Genomic DNA, 23,062 nt, shown 5'->3' on the forward strand with positions numbered 1-23,062 from the left:
GCGGTTCTCCCCAGCAGAACTAGAAATAAAAAGTATTTCTTGCCTGTCTCTGGTCATGTGACTCCTCTTCATGCCAAAATGCATTTGGATGGCATTTGGTCACCTCATAAAAGATGATGAACAAATATCAAAATGTGATTACTGGTGTCCTAAACACATGTTTGAGACACAGTGCAGACTGAAAAAAATGAAAAAAAGTATTTCTGAATATTAATAATCCTCAAAAAAAGAATTTTAAAAAGGTTTAAATAGAACGCTTTTTCCTTCTTTAAGATTAGTCTGTAAAAAAAACCAATAATATAATTAGCCATACATTTTGGTTCACAGCAAGGACAAAACTAACAATCAGCACATAGCAATGTCAGCTCCTCAGCGAGCACCCTGTAGGTAAATGTGCCACACATGTAACACTAGCAGCAGACAAGAGCAGAGACGCAGAGGCCTGGAGCCTTTGATCACCTGAGGATCCACAGGATTCCGGGGGCTCTATTTTTAACATAGACATTAGTTTTAAGACCAGTTACTTCAACGCAGAAAAGAGAAACTTCTGCAAAGAACTCTGCTGGTCCCACGGTCTCTGAGCACCCTGAAGTAGTGGGTGTTCCTCAGTTCCACCTGGAATATGCCGTCACACCATTCTTCCCAACTTTAGAACTGGATCTCCATACAATACTGTTTTTTGCCTTATTTGCATTGCCACAGCTGCACTCTCAGGTCTGCAGCTGTGCAAGGCAGAGTCCCTGGCTTGGCTGCAGCAGACAAAGGGAAACCTTGTGGAATTGGCATATACCCTCAGACACTGCATGGGCTGCCTCAGACTTTTGCAAAACCAAGCCAAAAAAGTTGTTCAGTCCTCAGATGTCACTTGATTGAGCTCTCTGTGGATGTGCAGCAGCACGAGATACATCCCAAAGGGAGTCTTTAAGCATAAGATGGTTTTAATGCCTATTCACAGGTTTAACTGCAGACCTTGGGTGACACAAGGGTTGAGATTTGTTTCTGCAAAGCAGGAGAATGGTGGCTTACAGAGAAGAAAATACCTTTCGTCAAATTTAGTGTATTTTTAGTGTTTTACATAAATTTACATTTTCTGGTAATGCAGAAATGTTCTTCATATTGACTTCATAGGGTTTTTTAGTCCTGAAGATGCTTCTTAGAAAAGTCTTAGAGTATCAGAAGACAAAACAGTAATTCTCCTGTGAAGTTGTGCACATTTTAAAAAAAATATTGTAGGAAATGGAAATACTTTAGGAAAAGTCTAAGTGTCTTTTCTCTTCTGTCTTGTTATTGCAAACTATTTGCCTGGAGTGATAGAAGGACTAGAAATTTGCAGAAAAGAACAAGAAATTATCTTGTTTTGGAGGGTAAAAGAGGCAGAAACTCACCCCTGCAACTTCAGCCCCCATTGCAGTGATGGCTAAAAGTATTTGCTTGTAGCTGTAGGTTTTTCCTATAAAATTGCTACTTCTGTTGTGGAAGATAAGAGCATGCAACAATCTAGTAGTTCCTCAGCTTTAATAATATTAGGAAATGAATGTTTTACAAAAATGAAACATATCCAGGTTTGGACGAGATTATAACTTAAACATGTTAGTATCTATTTATGTGCTACTATCAAGTTGTTTTTTTTAAAAAAGGAGTAAAAAAAGGTACTGTTTACCTGAAATATTTATTGAAAGAGATAACATGTCTATAACAAAAAACTACTGTGATTACCAAATAGCAGAAAATTTCATTTCATACAGCTTTTTGGTTTATTTAATGTAAATCGTTGCTTACTTTATCCTGTGAAAGCACAGATATTTATTTGGTCAAACTGAGCCAAATCTTCAGTGTCTCACTGCATTTGCCATTTCAAAATGTTGCCAAGTGGAAAGGGAAGCATTGTTTTCAAATCTCTTTTTTTGGTGCTTTTGACAAGATCTTGGTTCTTTTGACAAGATTTTGGTAGTATGGCTAGCTGACTTCATCTCCAGCATCAAATTACCCTGTTGTGTGTCACTGTGAACCAGAAAATATTTCTCTTCCAGAAAACAGGCAGTTCTCCATGCTGGGATCCATTCTGGCAGTTCTGTGCCCTGTATCTAAGCCACATGCCTGGGTCTGACATGAGCTGCCACTTGGGACACAGCGCCTCTGTGTGTATGCCCATTCATAGCCCTGTCCCTGTTGTCACACATCCTGACTAGATGGTGACAGTGGGGGGCGACAGTCCCCCTCTTCCAGGGCTCCACAGAATCCCAGCTGCCAGTGGAGGTACAACGTGGAACAAAAAGGCCACAGCAGCAACATGGGCCTGGAATGACACTGGGTTACTTTATTTGATGTTAAACTCCCCGAGTCTTGGGGTCCTAGGCAAGGAGCTGGGGGCAAACGGCAGCTTATAAAGGGGGGAAGGTCTCAAGGGAGGATACAATGTAAGAACTGTGGGTGGAACTCAAGGCAGGGAATACAAGGGTAGAGACCTGCTTGGGACAGAAGGGGTTAAGAACTGGATGTGGGAGGAAGGGGTTTGAAACTTGGCAGAAAAGTAGCTAAGTAGCAAAAAGATAAGACTTTTTGACCTGGCTTAACTGAATAACAAAGTCAGGTCTGTGTCCCTCTAAAATCAGGGGGAGAAAAACCCCAAAAGGACAAATCAAACAATAACCTTCAAAATAAAAACACAATAAAAACACAATACAACACCTATGTCGCTGAGACCCAGCACGGCTGATGGATTATTTTCTTCACCCCACTTTCATAGCAGTGACCTGTACTTCCTTGCACCTCTGGGTTACAGGCTGTGCCTACACTGCAGCTTGGAAGTCAGTGCTGCTGCAGAAGTCCAGCACTGCAGTTCATCATTGGACCTGACAGGGCTTTAATGGGAGCTTTTGCTCTACTTGCACTGAGCATTTCTGAAGCCTTGTGAGTGTCCGCAACAGCATGTGAGCTGCAAAACAGTACTGTGAATCTGCATCTCTCTGTGAACATGGAGTGGACATTGCTGTTCAGCAAATGCTGGGAGCCCACTGAACAGGGCTTGTGATGGTGTTACTGCCTGCCCTGTAAACCTGACCTGCTCACCAGACACACAAACATTGCCTGTGGTGACTGGCAATGCTGGCTGGGGTGGCCGATGAAGTGTGCAAGAGTGCTGCTGTCATGTGCAGGCAGAGAAATAGGAAAGATGTGCTGGTGAAGAGGAGGGAATTTGTTCTGGCCCATTTGAGTAAGTCTGCTGCTTCAGAAGGTGCTGGAAATCCAGTGCTATTTGTTCAGGATTCCACTCCATCACAACTTCAATGCTGCAGGTGCTCTAGATAGGTGAGCTCCACACGGAATCTCACTAATCCTTGATCCTGGCTGCTGTAAATCCTCATGCTGGTATCTAGCAGTGATCAAACAGCATCTCTCTGCTCTTTTTTCTCCACCATCAAGCCAGTGCAGAGAACTGACTCCAGCTCAAGACATTCCACATGATCAATAGGAAACCTCTCAGGTTTGTTCTTGCTGAAATGGCTCCCGAGGTATTAAGGATTCTTTTTTCCCAGCCCTGCGACCGAAGAAGTTGGGATTCCTTGGCTCTGGTTTTCAAGGTTATTTATTTTCTCTTATCTAATACATTCTTTTTCTGAACTGCGGAGGTCTGTCCAGCAGGTCCAGTTGAGGCACACTGACCACCCTTGGGGTGGTGGTATCTTTTTATACTAAAACCTACGTGTACTTTATTTACTATAAATTTCCCAATACCTATCACCTATGTTAGACAGTCTGTCTCTACTTCAATCCAGAAGTGTTACCATTACAGCAAAAGATGGAGGACAAGAAGAAGAAGAAGAGGAAGAAAGACTGGACACACCCAGATTCCTCCATCTTGCCTCTTGAACCCCCATTCCAAATCCCCAAAATTCTACATTTTCAGCCTGTGATTAATTCACTAATAACATTCTACTCAAACCCTTGTGGCTTGTAAATCCTCACACAAAGTTGGGAACTTCTTCCATGGGCTAAGATCAAAGGCACAGGTGTTTTTGACTCCGTGCCAAGGTCTCTGAGCCCCCTGACAGGGTCTTGAGTCCTCCAAGGCAGCCAGAGGAATGTCCTGGGTTCCGACAGAAACCTGTCTCAGGTCTTTCTGTCATGCAGTTCTGCTTAATGATGGGATACAGCTTAACTGCATCACTTGTTTGAATAATCAAAACAGGCTTGAACATCTCTTGTTTTGAAAGTATAAACTTTGAGAATCTAAAACTTCTGCTAGTTTCAGCAATACTGTGGAAAATATAATGGGAGTTAAATGAGTATAAACAGAAGGTTATACCTCATTTGCAGAAGGTATATAGCTCATTTGAATAAACTTTTATTGATGGTTTCTTTTCTCAAGTACACATCATTATTGCCAATTACTGCTCCCATCACTTTTCCCCACTCTTGCTCCTCCACCCTCACCAACACCATGGAAGGATGGAATGGGACATGTCCTCAAAACACAAAATGAAAAGACTTGCAACACCTGAGAGCTTTCAAAGAAGACACAAGGAATGGCAGTGCCAGGCAGAGCTCTCCATGGATCTTTGCTTTCATTGAATCCATGAATCATTTGGGTTGAAAGGGGATTAAACACCACATAATTCCATCCCCCTGCCATGGGCAGGGACAGCTGCCACTACCCCAGATTGCTTCAAGCCCTGTCCAGCTTGGCCTTGGACACTTTCAGGAATGAGGCAGTCACAGCTTCTCTGGGCATGCTATTCCAGGGCCTCACCACCCTCACAGGGAAGAATTTCTTCCCAATACCCAATTTAACCCTGCCCTCTTCCAACCTGAAGACATAACCCCTTGTCCAGCCACTCCAGACTTTGTCTGAAGTCTTTCTCCAGATCTCTTGGAGTCCCTCTAGGCTCTGAAAGGGGCTCAGAGGTCACCCTGAAGCCTTCCCTTCTCCAGGCTGAGTCACTCAGCTCTCACCACCTGTCTCCATAGCAGAGGAGCTCCATCCTTGGGATCAGAGTAACTAAACTAAGTGTCAGGGCAGAAATCAAGTACTTGATTGTGATGAACCTACAGGCTTCCAGATAGATAAATTATGTTTAACATGTCTCAGCAGTTGCAGAAGCTACAGAAAAATAATAAAAGCAAGCAAATTGAGGTAAAAGAAGACCAAACATAACACAATGCTGACATCAAATCAAGGACACATGGGTGAACAGCCAAGACAAGGCCAGATTATGAGGAAAAAAATAAGGACAACTCATCAAACTGGGTAAAGTGTAATTGTGGCAGGGCAAATTACAGGGGAAACCAACTCATGGCCATCAACCCAAGAAACCCACCAACTCAACAGACGGGTGAAGGGCTGGAGCACAGCTGCTCAATGAGGAGCAGCTGAGGGAGCTGGGGGGCTTAGCCTGGAGAAAAGGAGGCTCAGGGGGACTTTCTGGCTCTGTACAACTCCTGACAGAAGGGTGCAGCCAGGTGGGGGTCAGGCTCTGTTCCCAGGGAACAAGGGACAAGATGAGAGGATACAGTCTCACCAGCAGAGGTTTAGGTTGGACATTGTGAGGTATTTCTTTCCAGAAAGGGTGTTTAAGCACTGGAAGGGGCTCCCCAAGTGTTAGCGTTCAGGAACACATAATCATGAGAAATTATTATATGCAGGTGCTTTTATTGAAGAGCTCTGGACGTCAGGGGTACAGACCCAAATCTGACTCCGACATAGATTTGGGATGGATATGCTTTTATATTCTATCATTATATAACTTTCATGTTAATTATTAAACTTACATTGTTCTATAGTATACATAGATTTCAGCCAAGCATAGCCACCTTAGACTAGGAACATACAGTTTCTCATTGTTCTTCTTATGATTATACAATAATTATTTTAATTAGTACTACTTACGCAGGTGAAACACAAAGCTTAACATTTCAGAGTTTATCTTAGCATTTTCCAGGGAGCCACTATCATTGTCCCCCCTTTGAAAGCATTTTCATTTCACTATAGGTGTAAATGTTTTCACTTGATACAGTCCTTTACTTCTCAATTTATGCTTGATGTTCTTCAAATCCAGGGTTGATGTAAAAGTTGTTGTGGATACTATCACGGGCTGGAGAACCAGAAGACAGTGGGTGTGGATCTCGTGTCAGTGCCTTTATTATTTTCTGGTTCCAGGACATTTTCTTCTGTATTTCTCTCCTTAAGATGCTGTAAACTAACCAAATTGCTAAGAATACAATTAGTAAGATTATCACTCTCTCAATGATAGATTTAATCTATGAATTCACATTCCACCCTAACCCTTTAAAGATTTTTCCTAACCAACTTGTATTCAAATCCTTTCATTCTTCTTGTGCCTCATGCTCTATTTGTTTCAACTGATTGATGTCATATTCTACATCTGCAGTTACATTTGGGATGTGAACGCAGCAATGATCAACTCATCCCTTTAAAAATCCACATACTCCATGCTCCTTCAGAAGTAACAATCTAAGGCTAATCGATTTTGCAGAGCCATTTTTGTGGGGGCTTGTAATTGTATGTTTAATTTTCTAAATCCTTCTTGGGTGACTCTTGCTAGTCTATCTACCTGACCTGTAAGTTTGTACAGCATCTCTCTACTCTGATAGTTTGCTATAGGACCAAAAAAGACTCTAGGGCCCACCCAAGTTTCACTCCACTAGAGTGTTCTTGCCAAGTATCATCTGGATTTTCATTGTCTAGAACTTCTCGTCTTGCTCTTATCTGCAGAAGTTCATGTTTTCCATTAAATGGGGACTTTTTCCAAATTCAATATATGGTTGGGAGGCCCAAAGTAATTTCCTTTACTTTCCCGTCTACAGGCAGATGTGTTGTCCAGGTACCATCACTTCTACTATACAAATTGTCCTGGACTTATAATTGTACTCCTGGTACATCCTATAATCACTTTATAATTCATTTTGCCTTGCTTATGTTTGATCCCTCTGCAAGCACAACAAATCTGTAGGGCTATTGCCAGGGGTGGCATCTGTTTTATCTCTGCATTATCAGAAGTGCAGTCATAAGTTTTATTGCATGCCCACCAACTTACTTTGTCTGCCCACGTTCTGCTACTAGTGGCAGTGTATGTTATTGTTGGATCTGTTTCATTCTCGGGGCCTTCCCACTTAATTCACTAAGGGGTGTTTGCCATATATTGGAATTTTTGAAGTATACTCACAGACCACGCACTGTCACAAGGCTCTATCTGATCTTTCTGATCTTCGGCCTCACACTTCCATACCAGAGTAGTTTCTGTAACATTTTCTATGATTTTTTATAGTGTGGCAAATAGCATTGCCATTGTGTGATGCCTCCTGACTGTCCCAAAGGGGTTCCTAGTATGCCATCACTTAGAATACAGTCTTTCTGGCTCATAGGTCTTATCTATGTTCCTATTTTCTCCCAAGTTTCCTTGTCCCCATGTCTCGACTCAGGTACCTGTTTGCATGCAATTGTTTTGTTTTTTTGTATTTCAGGTAGTTTTGATGTTATGATTCCCCAATTTACAGGGTCTCTTGCTGCCTTAGGTATTGGCAGACAGGCAGTTATTCTACTGGTGTTTTGTATTTTGGCAAAATCTTTCAGTAATCCAATCATTATATTCTCAGCTCGAACTGCATTAGAAATTTTTATCACCTGTGTTTCTGCCTCTCTCTTCATTCTGAAATGAAGAGTGGTTAGTTGATCTTTTTGCATCCCACATCCCAAAGACATTAATGACCATATCATTAGCACAATTACTAATAACAATCTCAAAGTAATTAAACACATCTTATCTGCAGTCTTGGTTCCACAGTTTACATAGTCCGTGATCCAGGATGGACTTTCTTCACTCAGGTATAGTGAATTCAGGGGTCCACACCGGCTACTTTGACTGCTGTAAAGGTGGTCAGCAGTACCTCATAGGGTCCATTTCACTTTTCTTTCAGCAGTTCTTTGTTCCAGTTTTTAATGTACTCTTCATCTCCTGGAAGTATGTCATGAACTGGGTTCTCGAGAGTTATTGGTCTATTCCACACGAGGATGCTCCGGAGCAGAGCTAAAGTTTTCCCAAGAGACAGAACATAATTATACACTTCCTGTTTTCCTGTAACATATACATTAGGGTTAGGCTCAGGAGATTCATGTGGTTTCCCATACAATATCTCATAAGGATTGACTGACATCCCGCTCCTAGGTTTTATCCTAATCCTCAACAGTGCTGTTGGCAAAGCCTGGGGCCACTGCAGCTTGGCTTCTTGGCATATTTTGATTTGCCTTTTTAGTGTCTGATTCATCCTCTCTACCTGTCCACTTGAATGGGGTCTCCATGGTGTGTGGAGGTCCCAAGTTATCCCCAGCAATCTACTTACTTCTTTTACTACTGTAGCTATGAAATGGGGCCCCCTATCTGATGATACCCCTAGCGGTACCCCAAACCTGGGAATAACTTTCTGTAGTAACCACTTAACTGTTTCTTTTGCTTGGTTTGTGCGACAGGGAAGGCCTTCTGGCCATCCAGAAATTGTGTTAACCCCTACTAACAGGTATTTGTATCCTCAAGTTCTTGGCAATTCTACAAAATCTACCTGCCAATAGTCTCCTGGCTCTATTCCTATCTGAATTCTTCCTAGCTGTGCCTGTCACCTAGCCACTGGGTTGTTTTTCAAGCAGATATCACATTTTGACATGACTGATTTTGCCATTGTTAACATCCGTACTGAAATTAAATTCTGCTTTAGCAATTTTACCAATGTGTCTGCACCCCAATGACATTCGTTATGTTTAATTTGTAGAACTTCTCTCATTATCAAGGAGGGGTACCACTATTTGTCCTTGTGCAGTCAAATACCATCCTTCCAAGTTCTTTTGTGCATTTAGTAAACGTGCCAGTCTCTCATCTTCTACTGAATATCTTGGTTTTGGAGGCAGATTAAATTGGGATATATTGAGCTTTGAAGGTATCAATGCCATTGTTGTTTGCACCTCTCAAGCAACCTGTCAGGCTGCCCAGTCTGCCTTTCGATTTCCTTCACAGATTTTGGAGTTTCCTGGTGTGCTTTACAATGTATAATTGCCACTTGCTCAGGTTTTTGTATTGCTTTTATCAATTGTAGGACTGCATCTTGGTATTTATTGTGCGTACCTTGAGAAGACAATAATCTCCTTTCTTTCCACAGTGCTCCGTGTACATGCACCACCCCAAAGGCATATTTTGAGTCCATATATTTAGTCCATATATTTACCTTTTTCCCTTCACGTAATTCTAGTGCTCTGGTTAGAGCAACCAGTTCTGCCTTGTGGGCAGATCTATTTGGTGGTAATGCCTTTGCCTTCACTACTGTACTGACTGCTGTTACCGCATATCCAGCGTATCTGGTTCCGTTTTCCACGAAGCTGCTCCCATCTGTAAATAGCTCCCACTCTGGCTGCTCTAGTGGGACGTCTTTCAAGTGTTCTCTTGCTGAATAGGTGTACTCTATTACCTCTACACAGTCGTGTTCCAATGGGCCGCCTTCAGTTGTGGTACCTAGGAACAAAGCTGGATTCAAAAGGTTAGTTGTTTTTAATGTGACATCATTCTGCTCAGTCAGGACTACCTGGAGTTTTATCATCCTCCTTGGAAATAGCCAATGGCCCCCCTTCTGTTCTAAGACAGTGGTTACCATGTGTGGTACATAGACATCTATGTGTCTTCCCATAGTAAGCTTCCTAGCTTCTTGTATCAGCATCACGGTGGCTACGACCACCCACAGACATGGAGGCCACCCCGCACTTATGTTGTCAAGTTGTTTGGAAAAGTAGCCCACCAGCCTTTTCCAGCTTCCCAGACGTTGGGTCAGGACTCCTAGTGCTAGGCATAGCCTTTCATGTACAAAGAGCTGAAAATCTTTAGACAGATCAGGCAGCCCTAATGCTGGAGCAGTCGTCAGTGCCTTTTTTAGTTTTAGGAAGGCTTCCTTCTGTGGCTTGGCCCAGGTGAATGGCTGTGTCTTCTGAGCTTCATACAGGGGTTTCGCAATCAGTCCATAGTCCATGATCCACAAGCGACAGCATCCTGCCATCTGAGGAAGACTTGCAGCTCATGTAAATTCTGGGGCTCTGGAATAGCACAAATAGCTTGGATACCTTGGTTAGTACCTAGTTTTCGTTGCCCTTGTGAAATTTCACATCCTAGGTAGATCACAGTCTGTTCAGCAATTTGTGCCTTTTCTCTGCAAACTTTGTAACCTCCCATTCCCAGAGAATTTAAAATCTCAATGGTTATTTTATACCAGTCGCTTTTTCTTCTGTAGCTATTAGTATATCATTAACATACTGAAACAATAGGTATTGGTCTCTTGGTACTTGCCCATTTTCGTTCCAAATATCCAGTTCCTTTGCCAGTTGGTTTCCGAATAGGGTCAGCGAGTTCCTGTCCTTTGTTGTATCCAGGTGAGCTGGGTCTTTCTTCCGTTCCCTGGGTTTTCCCACTCAAAGGCAAACTGTTTCTTACTTTCTTTGTCAAGGGGGATGCAGAAAAAGGCATCTTTTAAATCAATTACAGTAAACCATTTGTATATCTCTTTTATGGATGTTAGCAATGTGTAGGTATTTGTTACCACTGGATAAATGTCCTTTTTTATTTTATTTATTGTTTTTAAATCCTGCAGTAATCTATATTCACTATTTGGTTCCTTTACTGAAAATATTATGTCCTAACTTATTTTACAAATTCTATGTCTAATCAGCTGCTATATTCTCCCAACATCATCACCTTGGTAACGTTTTCCTGCTGGAACTGATTGCCCTGGTGAAACCTGTCTGGGCACTCTCGTTTCCAATGCCCCTCCTGCTTGCAATATGTGCATTGATTTAGGCTTTACCCTTGCATAACTCGTCCTCTATCACGACTACCTTTGCCACGTCTCCTGAAATTTGGGTTCCCTTTTCCTTGTATTACTGCCAAAAGATTTTGCTGCTGCCTTTTACTAGCTTCTCTCTCACGATTATTAGATACTTTCCAGGCTACCTTCAGGATTCTGAATTTTCATAACTATTTTTATTACTCGTGCCAGCTTATCAGGATTTTTTTCTATAAGTTCCAGCTGACTGTTTCTAAATAATTAAATCTGCAGGAGAAAAAGGCAATTTTACAAACACTGGCCCTTCTACACCTTATCTCAAGGGAGCAATCACAGTTCGTTTTTGTCTGCCTATGTCTTTTCTTTCCACAACCCGGGCAAGCTTTGACTGGCTTCAGGTTCTGTGGACTACTGGGGTCGCTGATTCATTACTATTGCTATCTTTTTCACTTGCATCCCTCCCCCTCCTTTCTATCACAGTTAGGTTTTGCTCATCTTCCGAGGAAGAGGAATCAGGTGACCATGGGAGAGGAGGATAAAGAGAAAAAGGTGTACTAGATGAGACAGATTCAGGATCCGGTGAGGTAGGGGCAGGCAATGGGACAGGGACAGATGAAGCAGGTGGGATAGGGTTAGGTTTTCTTAGTCTTATTGGAGCTACATGTAAATCAATATCTGTATAATTTTCCCTATTCAATGCCAAATGTTCTAGACAATGTTTCTTGCAAACTCCATACTTATCACTTGCAAACGCTGTAACCACCATTAATCTACATTCATCCCGCCATTCTGGCTTTCCCTGTAAATAGAAAAACAAATCAACATACAAAACCTCATCCATTGTTGGGGTTTTTTTCCTTCTCTCGCTTTTTCTTTTTCTTTTTTTTCTTCTTTTTTTGTTTTTTTTTCTTGCTTACGAAACGACATTAACTGTGAAATACTGTTATATTACAAAGTTCAGTATTTTGGCCATTTTTCACCATTCTCCAAGACACATTCTGGCCACCATGTATTACAGTAATTAATCAACCTAGCTTTATGTAATTCTTCCCCAAATTACCCTGTTTCCAATGTGCTATTAAGCACCCCAAAAGAGAAGTTTGTGGAATAGGGGCATTGCTGCCCAAAATTCCTTTGAGCTTCTCCAACCAAAAATACCAAAGCCGAAACCAGCAAGGCTTTCGCAATTGTCTTTTGGAACGGCGTCTAGGCAATACCACCAGGAATTCCTTAGCCCAACCAAGCATAGTTTTCGCTGCGTCTTACTGGCAGGCACCCAAACCAAAATAAAAGCACCTTACCTCTCTCCTGGGGACGTTGTGAGCGGCAGAGGTGGTCGCGGCCGATGGGCCCCCCGAGAATCCCTCAGTGCCGGCTGGAGCGTGATCGAGTCGCGAACTCGCCCAGCAGCACTCACAGGGTCCCATCTGGGTCGCCAAAATGTTAGCGTTCAGGAACACATAATCATGAGAAATTATTATATGCAGGTGCTTTTATTGAAGAGCTCTGGACGTCAGGGGTACAGACCCAAATCTGACTCTGACATAGATTCGGGATGGATATGCTTTTATATTCTATCATTATATAACTTTCATGTTAATTATTAAACTTACATTGTTCTATAGTATACATAGATTTCAGCCAAGCATAGCCACCTTAGACTAGGAACATACAGTTTCTCATTGTTCTTCTTATGATTATACAATAATTATTTTAATTAGTACTACTTACGCAGGTAAAACACAAGGCTTAACATTTCAGAGTTTATCTTAGCATTTTCCAGGGAGCCACTATCACAAGGAGGCTGCTGGAGTCAGTGTCTCTGGAAGTTTGTAAGGAACGTGGCACACCAATGTCATGGTCTGGTTGAACAAGTAGTGTCTAGTCACAGGCTCAACTTGAGGATCTTAGAGCTCTTTCCCAATTAGTCAGAGGAGAGAGACCTCATTGCTGTATACAGATTTATGCAGGAAGTGAAGGGACAGACACTGATCTCTGCTCTGTGGTACCCAGTGGCAGGACCCAAGAGGACCTGAAATTGTATCAGGGGAGGTTTAGGTTGTATATTTGGAAAAGCTTCTTTCCCCAGAAGGTGTTTTTGCACTGGAAGAGGGAAGCGGTCGCAGCACCAACATGACAGAGCTCAAGGTGCACACTTGGACAACACTCCCAGGAACACGATGTGATTGTTAGAGTGTCCTGTGTAGGGGCAGGAGTCAGGCTCAAGGAATCCTTCCAACTCGGAACCTTCACCGATTCTGTAATTGATTCTGTCATGAGCACAAGAAAAAAACTGAACACACAAACTGAAACTGGCATATGAGGAGCGAGAGCCCTTTGACAGCAGCTCCCAGGGCCATCAGCCCAGCTCCTTTAGCTGCCCCAGCCGCTTCTGCAGCCCTTTCACTGACTTAAGCTGCCCTTTGACCCCCTTCCAACTCCCTTTGCCCCCCTCAAATGCCCTTTCTTCGCCCCAGCTGCCCCTTATCTCCCTGCCCTTCCCCGTGTCTTTAATTCTTTTCCCACCCGTGGCTCCCCTCACCGCGGCCGCCATGGAGGACGCGCTGAAGCGGGCTCAGGGCAACGCAGTGCTGCAGCCAGCCGGGCCCTCGGGCAGAGCCTGCATCAGCCTGGGCCGGAGCTATGACGGACCGCAGCCTGGTGTTCGTGAGGAGCAGCTGCTAGGGGGAGTTGTGGTTGGGTGGGGATCGGGGGTGCCAGGGCTGGGCGTGTGGAGCTGTCGGGAGCGGTATCCCAGGGTTGTGCCAGTCCGCATGTGGCAGCAGGACCAGGGCGGTGACTGTCCCCTGTGCTGGGCACTGATGTGGCCACACCTTGAATCCTGCGGGCAATTTTGGGCATCTCATGACAAGAAAGGCATTGAGGGGCTGGAGTATGTCAAGAGAAGGGAATGGAGCTGGGGATGGAGCACCAGGAACGGCTGCGGGACCTGGGAGAGGAGCTCAGCCTGGAGAAAAAGAAGGCTCAGGAGGGAATTGTGACTCTGCACCACCCCCTGATACAAGGCTGCATGGTCAGGCTCTGCTCCCAGGGAACAAGTGAGAAGAAGCAACCTCAAGTTGTGTCAGGAGAGGTTTAGATTGGATGTTGGGGAAAATTTGCTCATACACAAGGTTGTCAGGCACTGACGGAGTGCCCAGGGCAGTTCTGGGTTAGTGGTTATGAAATAAACAGGGCAGGAGATTTTCCTCCTTTTTAATGCCTTTATTAAAGTGATCAGCTCAAAAATGGGGGTTTTGGCAGATCCACGGAGTTCTGCCACCGCTCCCAGCAGTGAAATTAGAAGAGGAGGAATTTGCAGCTCTGTCCCCTAGGGAGGAGAGCTGGGAGTCCGGTCCTCACAAGGGCAGTGGAGGTATAACCAGGTTTATAGTTTGGGTTGTTGGTCCAGGGGGTCCTGGGTCCAACTGGCATAGTTTTTAATTGGGGCGAGGAGTGATCGAGGTTTTCAAGCGTCTCTGCCGGCTTCGGACCTCGGCCCTGCTGTCCAGACACCACCCTGACCTCTCAATTCTGCTTTGGCTCGCCTCTTTTGGGGTATTTTCCAGGATTTGGTAAAGGATTTGGTCTTGTCCCAAAGTAGTCTGGGTTTGGAGATAAATTTGCATGTGTCCTGAGATGCAAATATCCCCCTCTCCCCACCGTCCAAGGGGGGGCTGTCATCCTCCTGGCAACAGGCAAGGGTGGTGCTGAAAAACAAGAATTCTCCACAATAGAGGGATTAACGGCGATACTTAATGATACTCAACAGGTGATTACAACATTTAACTAACAAAAGAACTCTTGGCAAACGATCAATTCCCAGATAAATTCAAAAACTCCTCTGCAGCTCCATCTCTTAAAAAAAAGGTAACTTTTTTTTTGTTCATAACAGTTAGATTCAGGGATCTTAAAGGGCTTTTTCAGCCTTAATGATTGCATGGTTCTGTGATTCTGTGGCTGCAAATAGAGCTGTTTTTGAAGCTTGACTCTATTTCTTGGTCTGGATAGTCATGATGTCTGTGAATGTCAGCGCCATTCTTCTAGCCTGCCAGCAGATGGTGTATATTGTCCATGGCTTTCTGGACATTTGCTGTATTAATACAATATCGCACGTTTTGTGTGTATGCAGTTTGTGATCCTTCAACTATAAACAGAGTTTCTAAATTATAGATTATTGTTATGAACAAAAAAATCTTCACCTTCAGAACCAGCAACTTAGAGAGAAGATGAAGAAAGAAGAGAGCACAGTTGGTACAGTACACAGCTGTTTGCAAATTTAACCTATTGAATAATTTACAAAATAATTAAAATAGCTTTTGCACTTCAAAAAAAGTTCAGCTTCTTCTACTAAAGATAGTATGAGACTAGGTTGGGATGAAACACACAGGTGGGGATGTTCTGTTTGCCTTTTTTTGCCCTATTTGGATCTCTGTGATTAATTCAATTTGGGAGCCTGAACCACAATCTCTACAAGGACATGGTATCAGAAGAGATACAGTACCTCAAAATACAAAAATAAGGAGTATAACTGCTTTACACTGAGCTTTAAATTTAAAAAAACCAGCAGCAGCAATCATTGTAACAAAAAGAACATTAAAAGTGCAACTTTTTTTATTCTCAGTGGAAGAAGCATTGTACCCTTGCATAGTTCTTAAGGTTTGTTTGCATTTTTGATGCCCAGTATTTTGTCATTGGTGCTGAATTTTTGTCTTTGATTTGAAAGGTAAAGGACAAAGGCAAATGGAAGTCCAGTTTGTGGATCAGTTTGGCTTTCATACAGTTACCTACTGTGGTTATCTTTCACAGTTAGGTTGTATTTCATCAGACTGATAGAATTTGGCTCATTTTTCCTTCGGTGACAAATAATGGGTCAAAATTATTATAATGTAAATAAATGAATTTTTGTGGAGCCATGAATAAGAAAAAGCATAATTTATCCTGTTAAGAAAAGTAATACCACTTACAGCTTCATTGGACACTGATGGCTTCATTTGGATACCACTTACAGCTTCATTGGACACTGATGGCTCTGCAATTTTTTAGGTTTTATTCACTGAGAGAAAATATTATTCCTCCATTTTAAGATAACATTCAATTAATCATTAGCACTTACTGTCCTGGATGGTACCAGCCCAAAGGCTGTGTGATCCTCAAAAGGTTTATTTGAAAATGAAGGAAAACTGCCTTTTTTGTGGTGTAGAAGTGACATCTGCAGTCCTGGTCCTTCAGGTGAACAACTGGCGCAGTGACTGGGTGAGTTTCTTTGCCAGATAAAGGATCCATCCCCAGATGGACCTGATTGAAAGGAGCTCAGGAGACAGGGAATCAAGAGAACTTTGGGCACAGCTTCAGGAACAAGCAATTCTCTCAGTTCTTATTACAGTGACAGCTGGTATCAGTTATCTAGATTTTATTTTCTTAAAACAAAGTTCCTGTTTGTTGGTGAGCACCAGGTTCTGACAGTAGGAGACTCCAGTTTTTTGAGATCAAAATACCCTTTATTCTAAGGTGTAATGGCTTTATCCACATCACCCTATGCTAACATTCCAAAATGAGTTACAAAATGCCAGCACTTTACCTTACTATTTGGGAAATAATACAGATGGAGATCATATTTCTCACTCCCTGGAACACTTCCATGATGAGAAACGTACATAAGCGGTACTGTTCTGCACACTGTTGATTTTCCATTTGCATCTGGTTAAGTGACTGCAGTTTTGGCTCTTTGGGTACTTCCTCAAGGTTGCTGAGAAATGCCTGAGCCTTCTAATGCTTTAATGGTTGTAGTTGTTGTTATTAAATCTGGGCAATATTACAGCACCAAGTGCAGTTTTAAATTCTTTACTGTCTTCCTAAAAGAGGTTCTGCTGCTAGCTTTTATGAAAAACAGGAATCCTCTGGCTCTGTTCACTTGGTCCTGTGCTGTTTGAAGTTACAGGTTTATTTAACTGATGTTTAAAATTTTTAAAGTCTGCAGATAAACCTCTACATCTTAAGGTGACTGATTGTAGTAATTTACATGTCTTGCTTTTCCCCCCTGCAGCTGAAGATACCCAGTTTTTTCTGTGGTGTAGAAATCGTTCATTCTCTCCTGCATGGGGATCTCTGGAGAGAAAATGTAGCTGAGGATGATTCTGGTCCGATTATCTTTGATCCAGCTTCTTTCTGCCATTCAGAGCATGATTTTGCAATAGCTGGGATGTTTGGTGGCTTCAGCAGTTCTTTTTATTCTGCTTATCACAGTAAAATCCCTGGAGCCGCAGGGTTTGAGAAACACCTGAAGATTTATCAGCTGTTCCACTACATGAACCACTGGAACCATTTTGGTTCAGTGTATGGGGGGTCTTCTGTAAACATTATGAGAAAACTTACAAAGTAAGTTGCTGCTTAAGCCAAGTACTTCTTGTGCTGTTTGGAAACCCCAGACTTGCTAGTGCAGCTGAAGGTGTAGTGATGTTAAAAAATCTCTGTTAGATCCTTGACCACCTTGCTCAGCTGAAGACCTTAGAATTAGTGAGTTGTATTGAGTATCAAGCTGGTACTTTTTAGGATTGTTGGGAATATCTTTATCATGGAAATACCTGCAGAAGGAGCTTCTTCATTTGCATAGTGAATAAACTAATCTCAGCATCCAGAAAGCACTTGAGATTATGTAAAGTAATACAAATAAATACCGAGGAGATGACTAAAAAAGTTGCTCTTTGTGTTTTGCTGTGTCTTCCCCCCTCTTTCTCATGCAGTTGTGAGCATTAGAGCAATGTTAACAACATGGTTTGAAAGCCAACAGGAAAATAATGTAACAGGAAGAGATTTGTGAGAAGGGATTTGGACATTCCACTTATTATGACAGAATCACAGAATGGGTGAGGTTGGAAGGGATCACTGGATGTCATGAAGTCCAGCCTCCCTGCTTTAAGCAGAATCCTCTAGAGCACATTACTCAAGGTTGTGTCCAGAGGCTTTTAAAGACCTACAGTGTGTTTCTAATATGACTCTTTTGGATGGAGACTATTCTCTTATAAAATTGAGGGAAATTTTGGTGCCTCCTAGCATGTTTGTAGGTCCTTATGTTCTTTCTGGTCAGAAGAGAACTAGTTATTTTCTTTTTTTTGGATTATGTTTATGTTGAATAGTATGCATTCTTAGAGAACTCTCCAGGTAAGACACTGCGTGTACACATCTTGTGGAGGTGTATTCTCTCACCACTGCAAACAAAAGATGCTTTTTGACTGTTGTCACTGCCCACACGACAATGCCATCTGGTCGTGGTGCAATCTTCACTTATATTTTCTGTAGCTTTAGAGCACAGGTGCCATAAGCTAACATTTTATTTCAGTCCTTGTGGAGAAATATTAAAAGACAAGTCTGAGCAAAGAGAAGTCCATGGTGGCGGTTGTTCAACAAAAACAAGAGTCTGCAGCCCCAGGAGCAGGGACACTGAGGGAAGCAGGAAACAAAGGATGGAATGGTATGGAGGTGTTGTGGCCATGCTCTGTTTAAAGCAATGCAGCCAATGGAAGCTAAGCCAAGGAAGGGCTCAACCAGTCACCAAAAGCTGAATTTTGTTTTATTGGCTTGAAAATACAAGAAACTTTTCATACCTGCATATGCTAATAAAGTAAGACCTCTACGTGCTTTACATGTGTGAACTAAAATCACTCAGTCTCCATGTAATCATTAAATTACATCAGCTGGAATTTTGTCTTTTCCCCACCCCCAAAGAAAACTATAAAAATTCAGCATTGGAGGGGAGGGGGTCAGAGGAGACTTGCCCTGTGTATGGAGGGTTGGCTGATGGGCTGTACCCCGCTGCTTCTCCCCAGGGGTGGTGTGGCATTCACGTCTTCTGAAAAATCCCCTTGCCCAGGATTTTCTCCTGGGAAGCTGAGAAGCCTCACAGAAAAAGGAAAACAAATTCTTATCTCATTTGCTTTTCCTCCATTTTGCTCATGTGGAATGTGTTTGGAGATTGTTTACCACAGGGGATTGTTTCATTGGATTTCTGGTGTGAGTGTTTTGACTCAATGAGTGCCAGGCTGTGTCAGGACTCTGGAGAGAGACATGAGTTTTCATTATTATCTTTTTAGCCTTCTGTAAATATCCCTTCTTTAGTATTCTTTAGTATAGTATCGCATTCTTTATTATAATATATTATCATAAAATAATAAATTAGCCTTCTGAGAACATGGAGTCAGTCATCATTCCTTCCTGCCACGAGGGTCTCAGCAAATACTATAGGGTGCCTGCCAAGTAACTTTTATTCCAAGGGGATTCTACTGGTTGTGCTTTCTCATATGAGTGTATTTATCAAGGATAGTTTATGACCCTTATTCTGTCACAACGATCTGTACACCACACTGTTTCTGCCTCTGAAATTGGGAATGTGCCCATTCTTGATTGTGCAGCTTCTGTGCAACTATATTCATGAGAGTTCTAAGGCAGACATAGAGTGCTGCACTGTTCACTGTAAGATATTATCTGTGAAGGTCTCCCAGGGACTCAGACAGACTAGGGAGGGGAAGATGCAGGCACCTCTGGGCCCAGGTTTCCCTTCCAGGTTTCCCACCTGGGAAGCAAGGAGGTCTTCCTTTCCTACATTTTTATATCACAGTCCCTGTTGAGTGCCTGTGCTGTAGCTCTTGTGGTAAGAGACAAGAAACCAAAGAAGATAAATAAGTAATTCAGAGGACAGCACCTCACCAGTGTCAGAAGCCCATGATGATAGTTCCACAGACTATGGCTTTTGCCTCCAAAGTGTTAATAGTGAAATTGTTCTCTTCTTGATGTAGTCTAGTATTGGTGCTTCTGTGCAAGCGTACCAGGTAGGTGAGAGAGATGCATGATATCTAACATGCACGTTGAGTGCCGGAGAATTACTTTTATTAACAAAAATGGCTTTGAAGTGGACATTGGCATATTTCTGAGGGGTTTTTTGGGTGCTGGTTTTGCAGTTACTTACACAAAGTAGAAGCAAGTTTGTAGAAGGCTGTCACTTCCTACAGTTTTTGCTCCTTAATTTTCCTGCACAAAGGAAGAGTCAAACAAAAAAAGGTAAAATAGGTTTTGATTTTCCCTTGTTGCTTAAAAAAAAGTTTTCCAGTTGATTATGGTTGTCTCTGTTTCTTAAATTAAAGCCTAATATCTTGTGTTTATTCTTGGGGAGCTGCTTGCTCTGACCTGCTAAAAGTCACTACTATGTGAGAGAGTTATGATCATCCGAGGTCTTTATGGGAATATGCATGGTCCTGGATTGGTCTGGAGCAGTGTGTCACGAAGAAAATGTACGTGCTGTCCATTACAGTGCAATTTGAGGACTGTCTTCAATTTTTTATGTATTTTACCAGTGTAGGTATGCTCTGTCTGTACCTTTTAACTCGTTCCATTTACCCAAACTTAGTCCAGTTCATTGAGAAAATGCTGTGGAGCTTTAGCCAGCAGTCAGCCTGGTTAGATCCCTTAACTGATCCATTTTCCTCCATAATAAACTTAGAAGTTACTTAACAAGGTCATTCTCTTTACAAATCTTCCACAAGGATGTTGGTTTTTCAAAAATACCAAATACTTTTTATTATTAGCAGGGCAAAGTAAATATGAAAGTGGATTTTCTGACAGTTTTAGATGTGAAATGAACTCACTGATGCAAACAGTAAATCTTCAGCGGTGACCTTTTCCTAAAAGAACTGAATCAAAGTATTTTTGTAATCAAAGAAAAATAGTGTTATTTCTATGTTACACACATGTAAACAATTGTATTTATAGTGTTAATGTAAGGGATATTACGTTCATTTTTTCAAAGCTGTTTTGTGCTGTCATTAAAATTGGCAGGGGTATAAAGAGGTAGACAAATGGGATGTAGCAGCAAGCTCTCCTTTTCCATAGATCCCTTGTCTTTGAGCACTTCTAGACAGCAGCTGAATGTGGGGATGGAGAATGGAATGAAATCTCTCCTGAAGGCAGAGTGCTGGTGGTTCCTCAAAAAGATACTGCAATTCTACAGGTTAATTGGGGTTTTTTTAATGTATTTTGTGTATTTCTGCAATGCTCTTAGAATTCTGTCTCCTGAGATCATTTTGCTGGCTTAAGTGTTTTAGGCATTCCTTTGCTAGTATTCATCTTTTTCTCTCACATTTTGAAGATTGTGTCCTGCTTCTCATCTATTCCTCTGTTTTGGCTCCCTCTGCAAGTTCTTTGTCTGATGAGCACATTTCCTTATATCCATGCTCTCATTCTATATGTCCTGGTTCTCTGTCTATATGCCCTAATTTTACTGACTTTCTACTTTTGTTTGGACAAGGAAAAAGGGTAAAAAACCCAAACAAACAAACCACTGGGTTTTTCTGAAATATACACTGTATTTGTAGTTTATATTGTGAGCAGTTATATTGTCCTCTAATAGTTCCAAGTTTTTACTCAAGATGTATCACACCACATTCATAATTTAAAGTAAATTTTGAAATTAATTCCTTAGGGAATTATATGGTGGATTGGGATATGATTATGCATAATTTGAGTAACATTAGTTTCTGTCTTGGAGAGAAGTCAGGGGAAGGGAAACGTGGAAATCGGAACTCAATGGGAAGAATCTTAGGAAAATTTGGGTTGGGATAGACCTCAGAAGATCACTTATTTCAATCTTCTCCTTAGAGCAGGATGAGCCACAAGGGCAGGCCAGATCACTCAGGTCTTTGCTGGTCTTGTAACCTTCTAAGGATGGAGTCTCTACAACCACTCTGGGCTTTACTGTCATTTTTGTACAGACACCTCTCTGCAAAAACCTGCCTTCCTGTTAAATTGCTTATGGCTCCTGCATGCCCAGCATTTCAGTGTCATTTCTCTTTTCATTGCCAAGGACTGCTGCCACCTGCAAAAATTGCCCGCAGATACAGATATTGCACTCTAGTACTGGTTTTCTATGTACTTTTCAGTGCTCTTCCAAAAAAGACCTGGTGATATTAAGTGCTGTGAGGCTGTTTTAACAGAAGTAAAAGCAGGCAGGAAGTGGTATGGAATTAGCTTGTCATTAGGCATTGAACGTGACAAAAAAACAACTATTTATTGAATTCCTAGTAGTCCTCACTTGCCAATTTTTTTTTTTAGTGTCCCTGCCTGCCCCTGCCTGAGATCCATCACCAACCCTTTATTTTTGTCTGCACTTTCTTGCACAACTTCCCTCTGTGCAGTCATGCTTTCTAGCATTGTTGTAGCTTCTGTCTACGTACAGCTCACAGATCAGCCATCCTTTTCCCATTCTGTCGGAATTAAACTCTCCACCCAGCTTTTCTCAACCAGGATCAGTTTGACACAGAAATTTTAGATTTATATTCATAAAAGATTTTCTATTTCCTTGCAGATTAGTAGTGAGTACCTCAGTCCCAATTTGTCTGTTCAGCATAACTCCCTCCTCAGCTTTTTATTTTAACTGATTGTTGCAGAGTTCTTGACCCCATGTGACACTGCTGTATTGCTTTTTTTCTAAAATCTTGCACCAAGATTTTACCAAGATATAGAAAACCCCTACATTTTATAAAAATAAAATATTGAAACAAAAATCCATGTATGTCCCATACAATCAGGAGCTTTTCCTTTCCTCCATGGGAGACCTTAGTTAATCCATCTGACAAAAATAGAAAGTGTTCCAGGAGATATCAATAAAACTGGATTTGTTACAAGTGTCCATGTTAGGTTTCTTTTGCTTCTTTTAGAGGCAACTCCGACCTCTTTCTCTCCCAGTACATCTTATACATCTTCCTATATTTTTATTTTTTTAAATTCTGGAAGTGTAAAGTGTGAGAAGAGACAGAATGAAAGACATCACAGAGTTGCATTTTTAAAGTACCAACAAAATCTTAACAGAAAATACTGAAAAAATATTGCTTGTTATTATTGTGTTGTATTTTAGAAATAGGCTTGTATCAGACATCACACTCTGGCTTTGGGTCAGTTATAGGTTTGATTTAGACAAGGAGCAGAGTAACTTCAGGTATAGTGTGGGAATCCATAAAATTCGAGGGTTATGGGAAAGCTGCAAAAGGCAGGCCTCAGAGACAGCAGAACTGTGATTAGAGCTAAGCAATAGCCATGAGATAGGTCAGCAGAAAAATTACTTAAAAAGTAGAAAAGCAAGGACGAGTAGAACAATGGTCCATGTATTAACGCTTGTCTAGGATAACTTCCTAAGCTGCAGAAAAGTTTATCTAGCAAGATATTAGGAAGTTTGAAGCTTAATAAT

The 23,062-nt window shown here is 41.8% G+C and overlaps 2 protein-coding genes across 2 annotated transcripts in view; one reads left to right on the forward strand and one right to left on the reverse strand.

Moving 5' to 3' along the window:
* The window catches only part of GRIN3A (glutamate ionotropic receptor NMDA type subunit 3A), a 384,347-nt gene that overhangs the window by 125,106 nt on the left and 236,179 nt on the right, over positions 1 to 23,062 (reverse strand). The window lies entirely within an intron of this gene.
* On the forward strand, positions 13,383 to 17,586 carry LOC103825435 (ketosamine-3-kinase-like). Its single transcript, XM_050986896.1, is given in 6 exon segments — positions 13,383 to 13,626; positions 15,004 to 15,084; positions 15,557 to 15,625; positions 16,049 to 16,191; positions 16,883 to 17,166; positions 17,574 to 17,586. Coding segments are annotated over 6 exon segments (834 nt in total).

This window comes from Serinus canaria, chromosome Z, assembly GCF_022539315.1.
Source record: "Serinus canaria isolate serCan28SL12 chromosome Z, serCan2020, whole genome shotgun sequence".
NCBI classification, from domain to species: Eukaryota; Metazoa; Chordata; class Aves; order Passeriformes; family Fringillidae; genus Serinus; species Serinus canaria.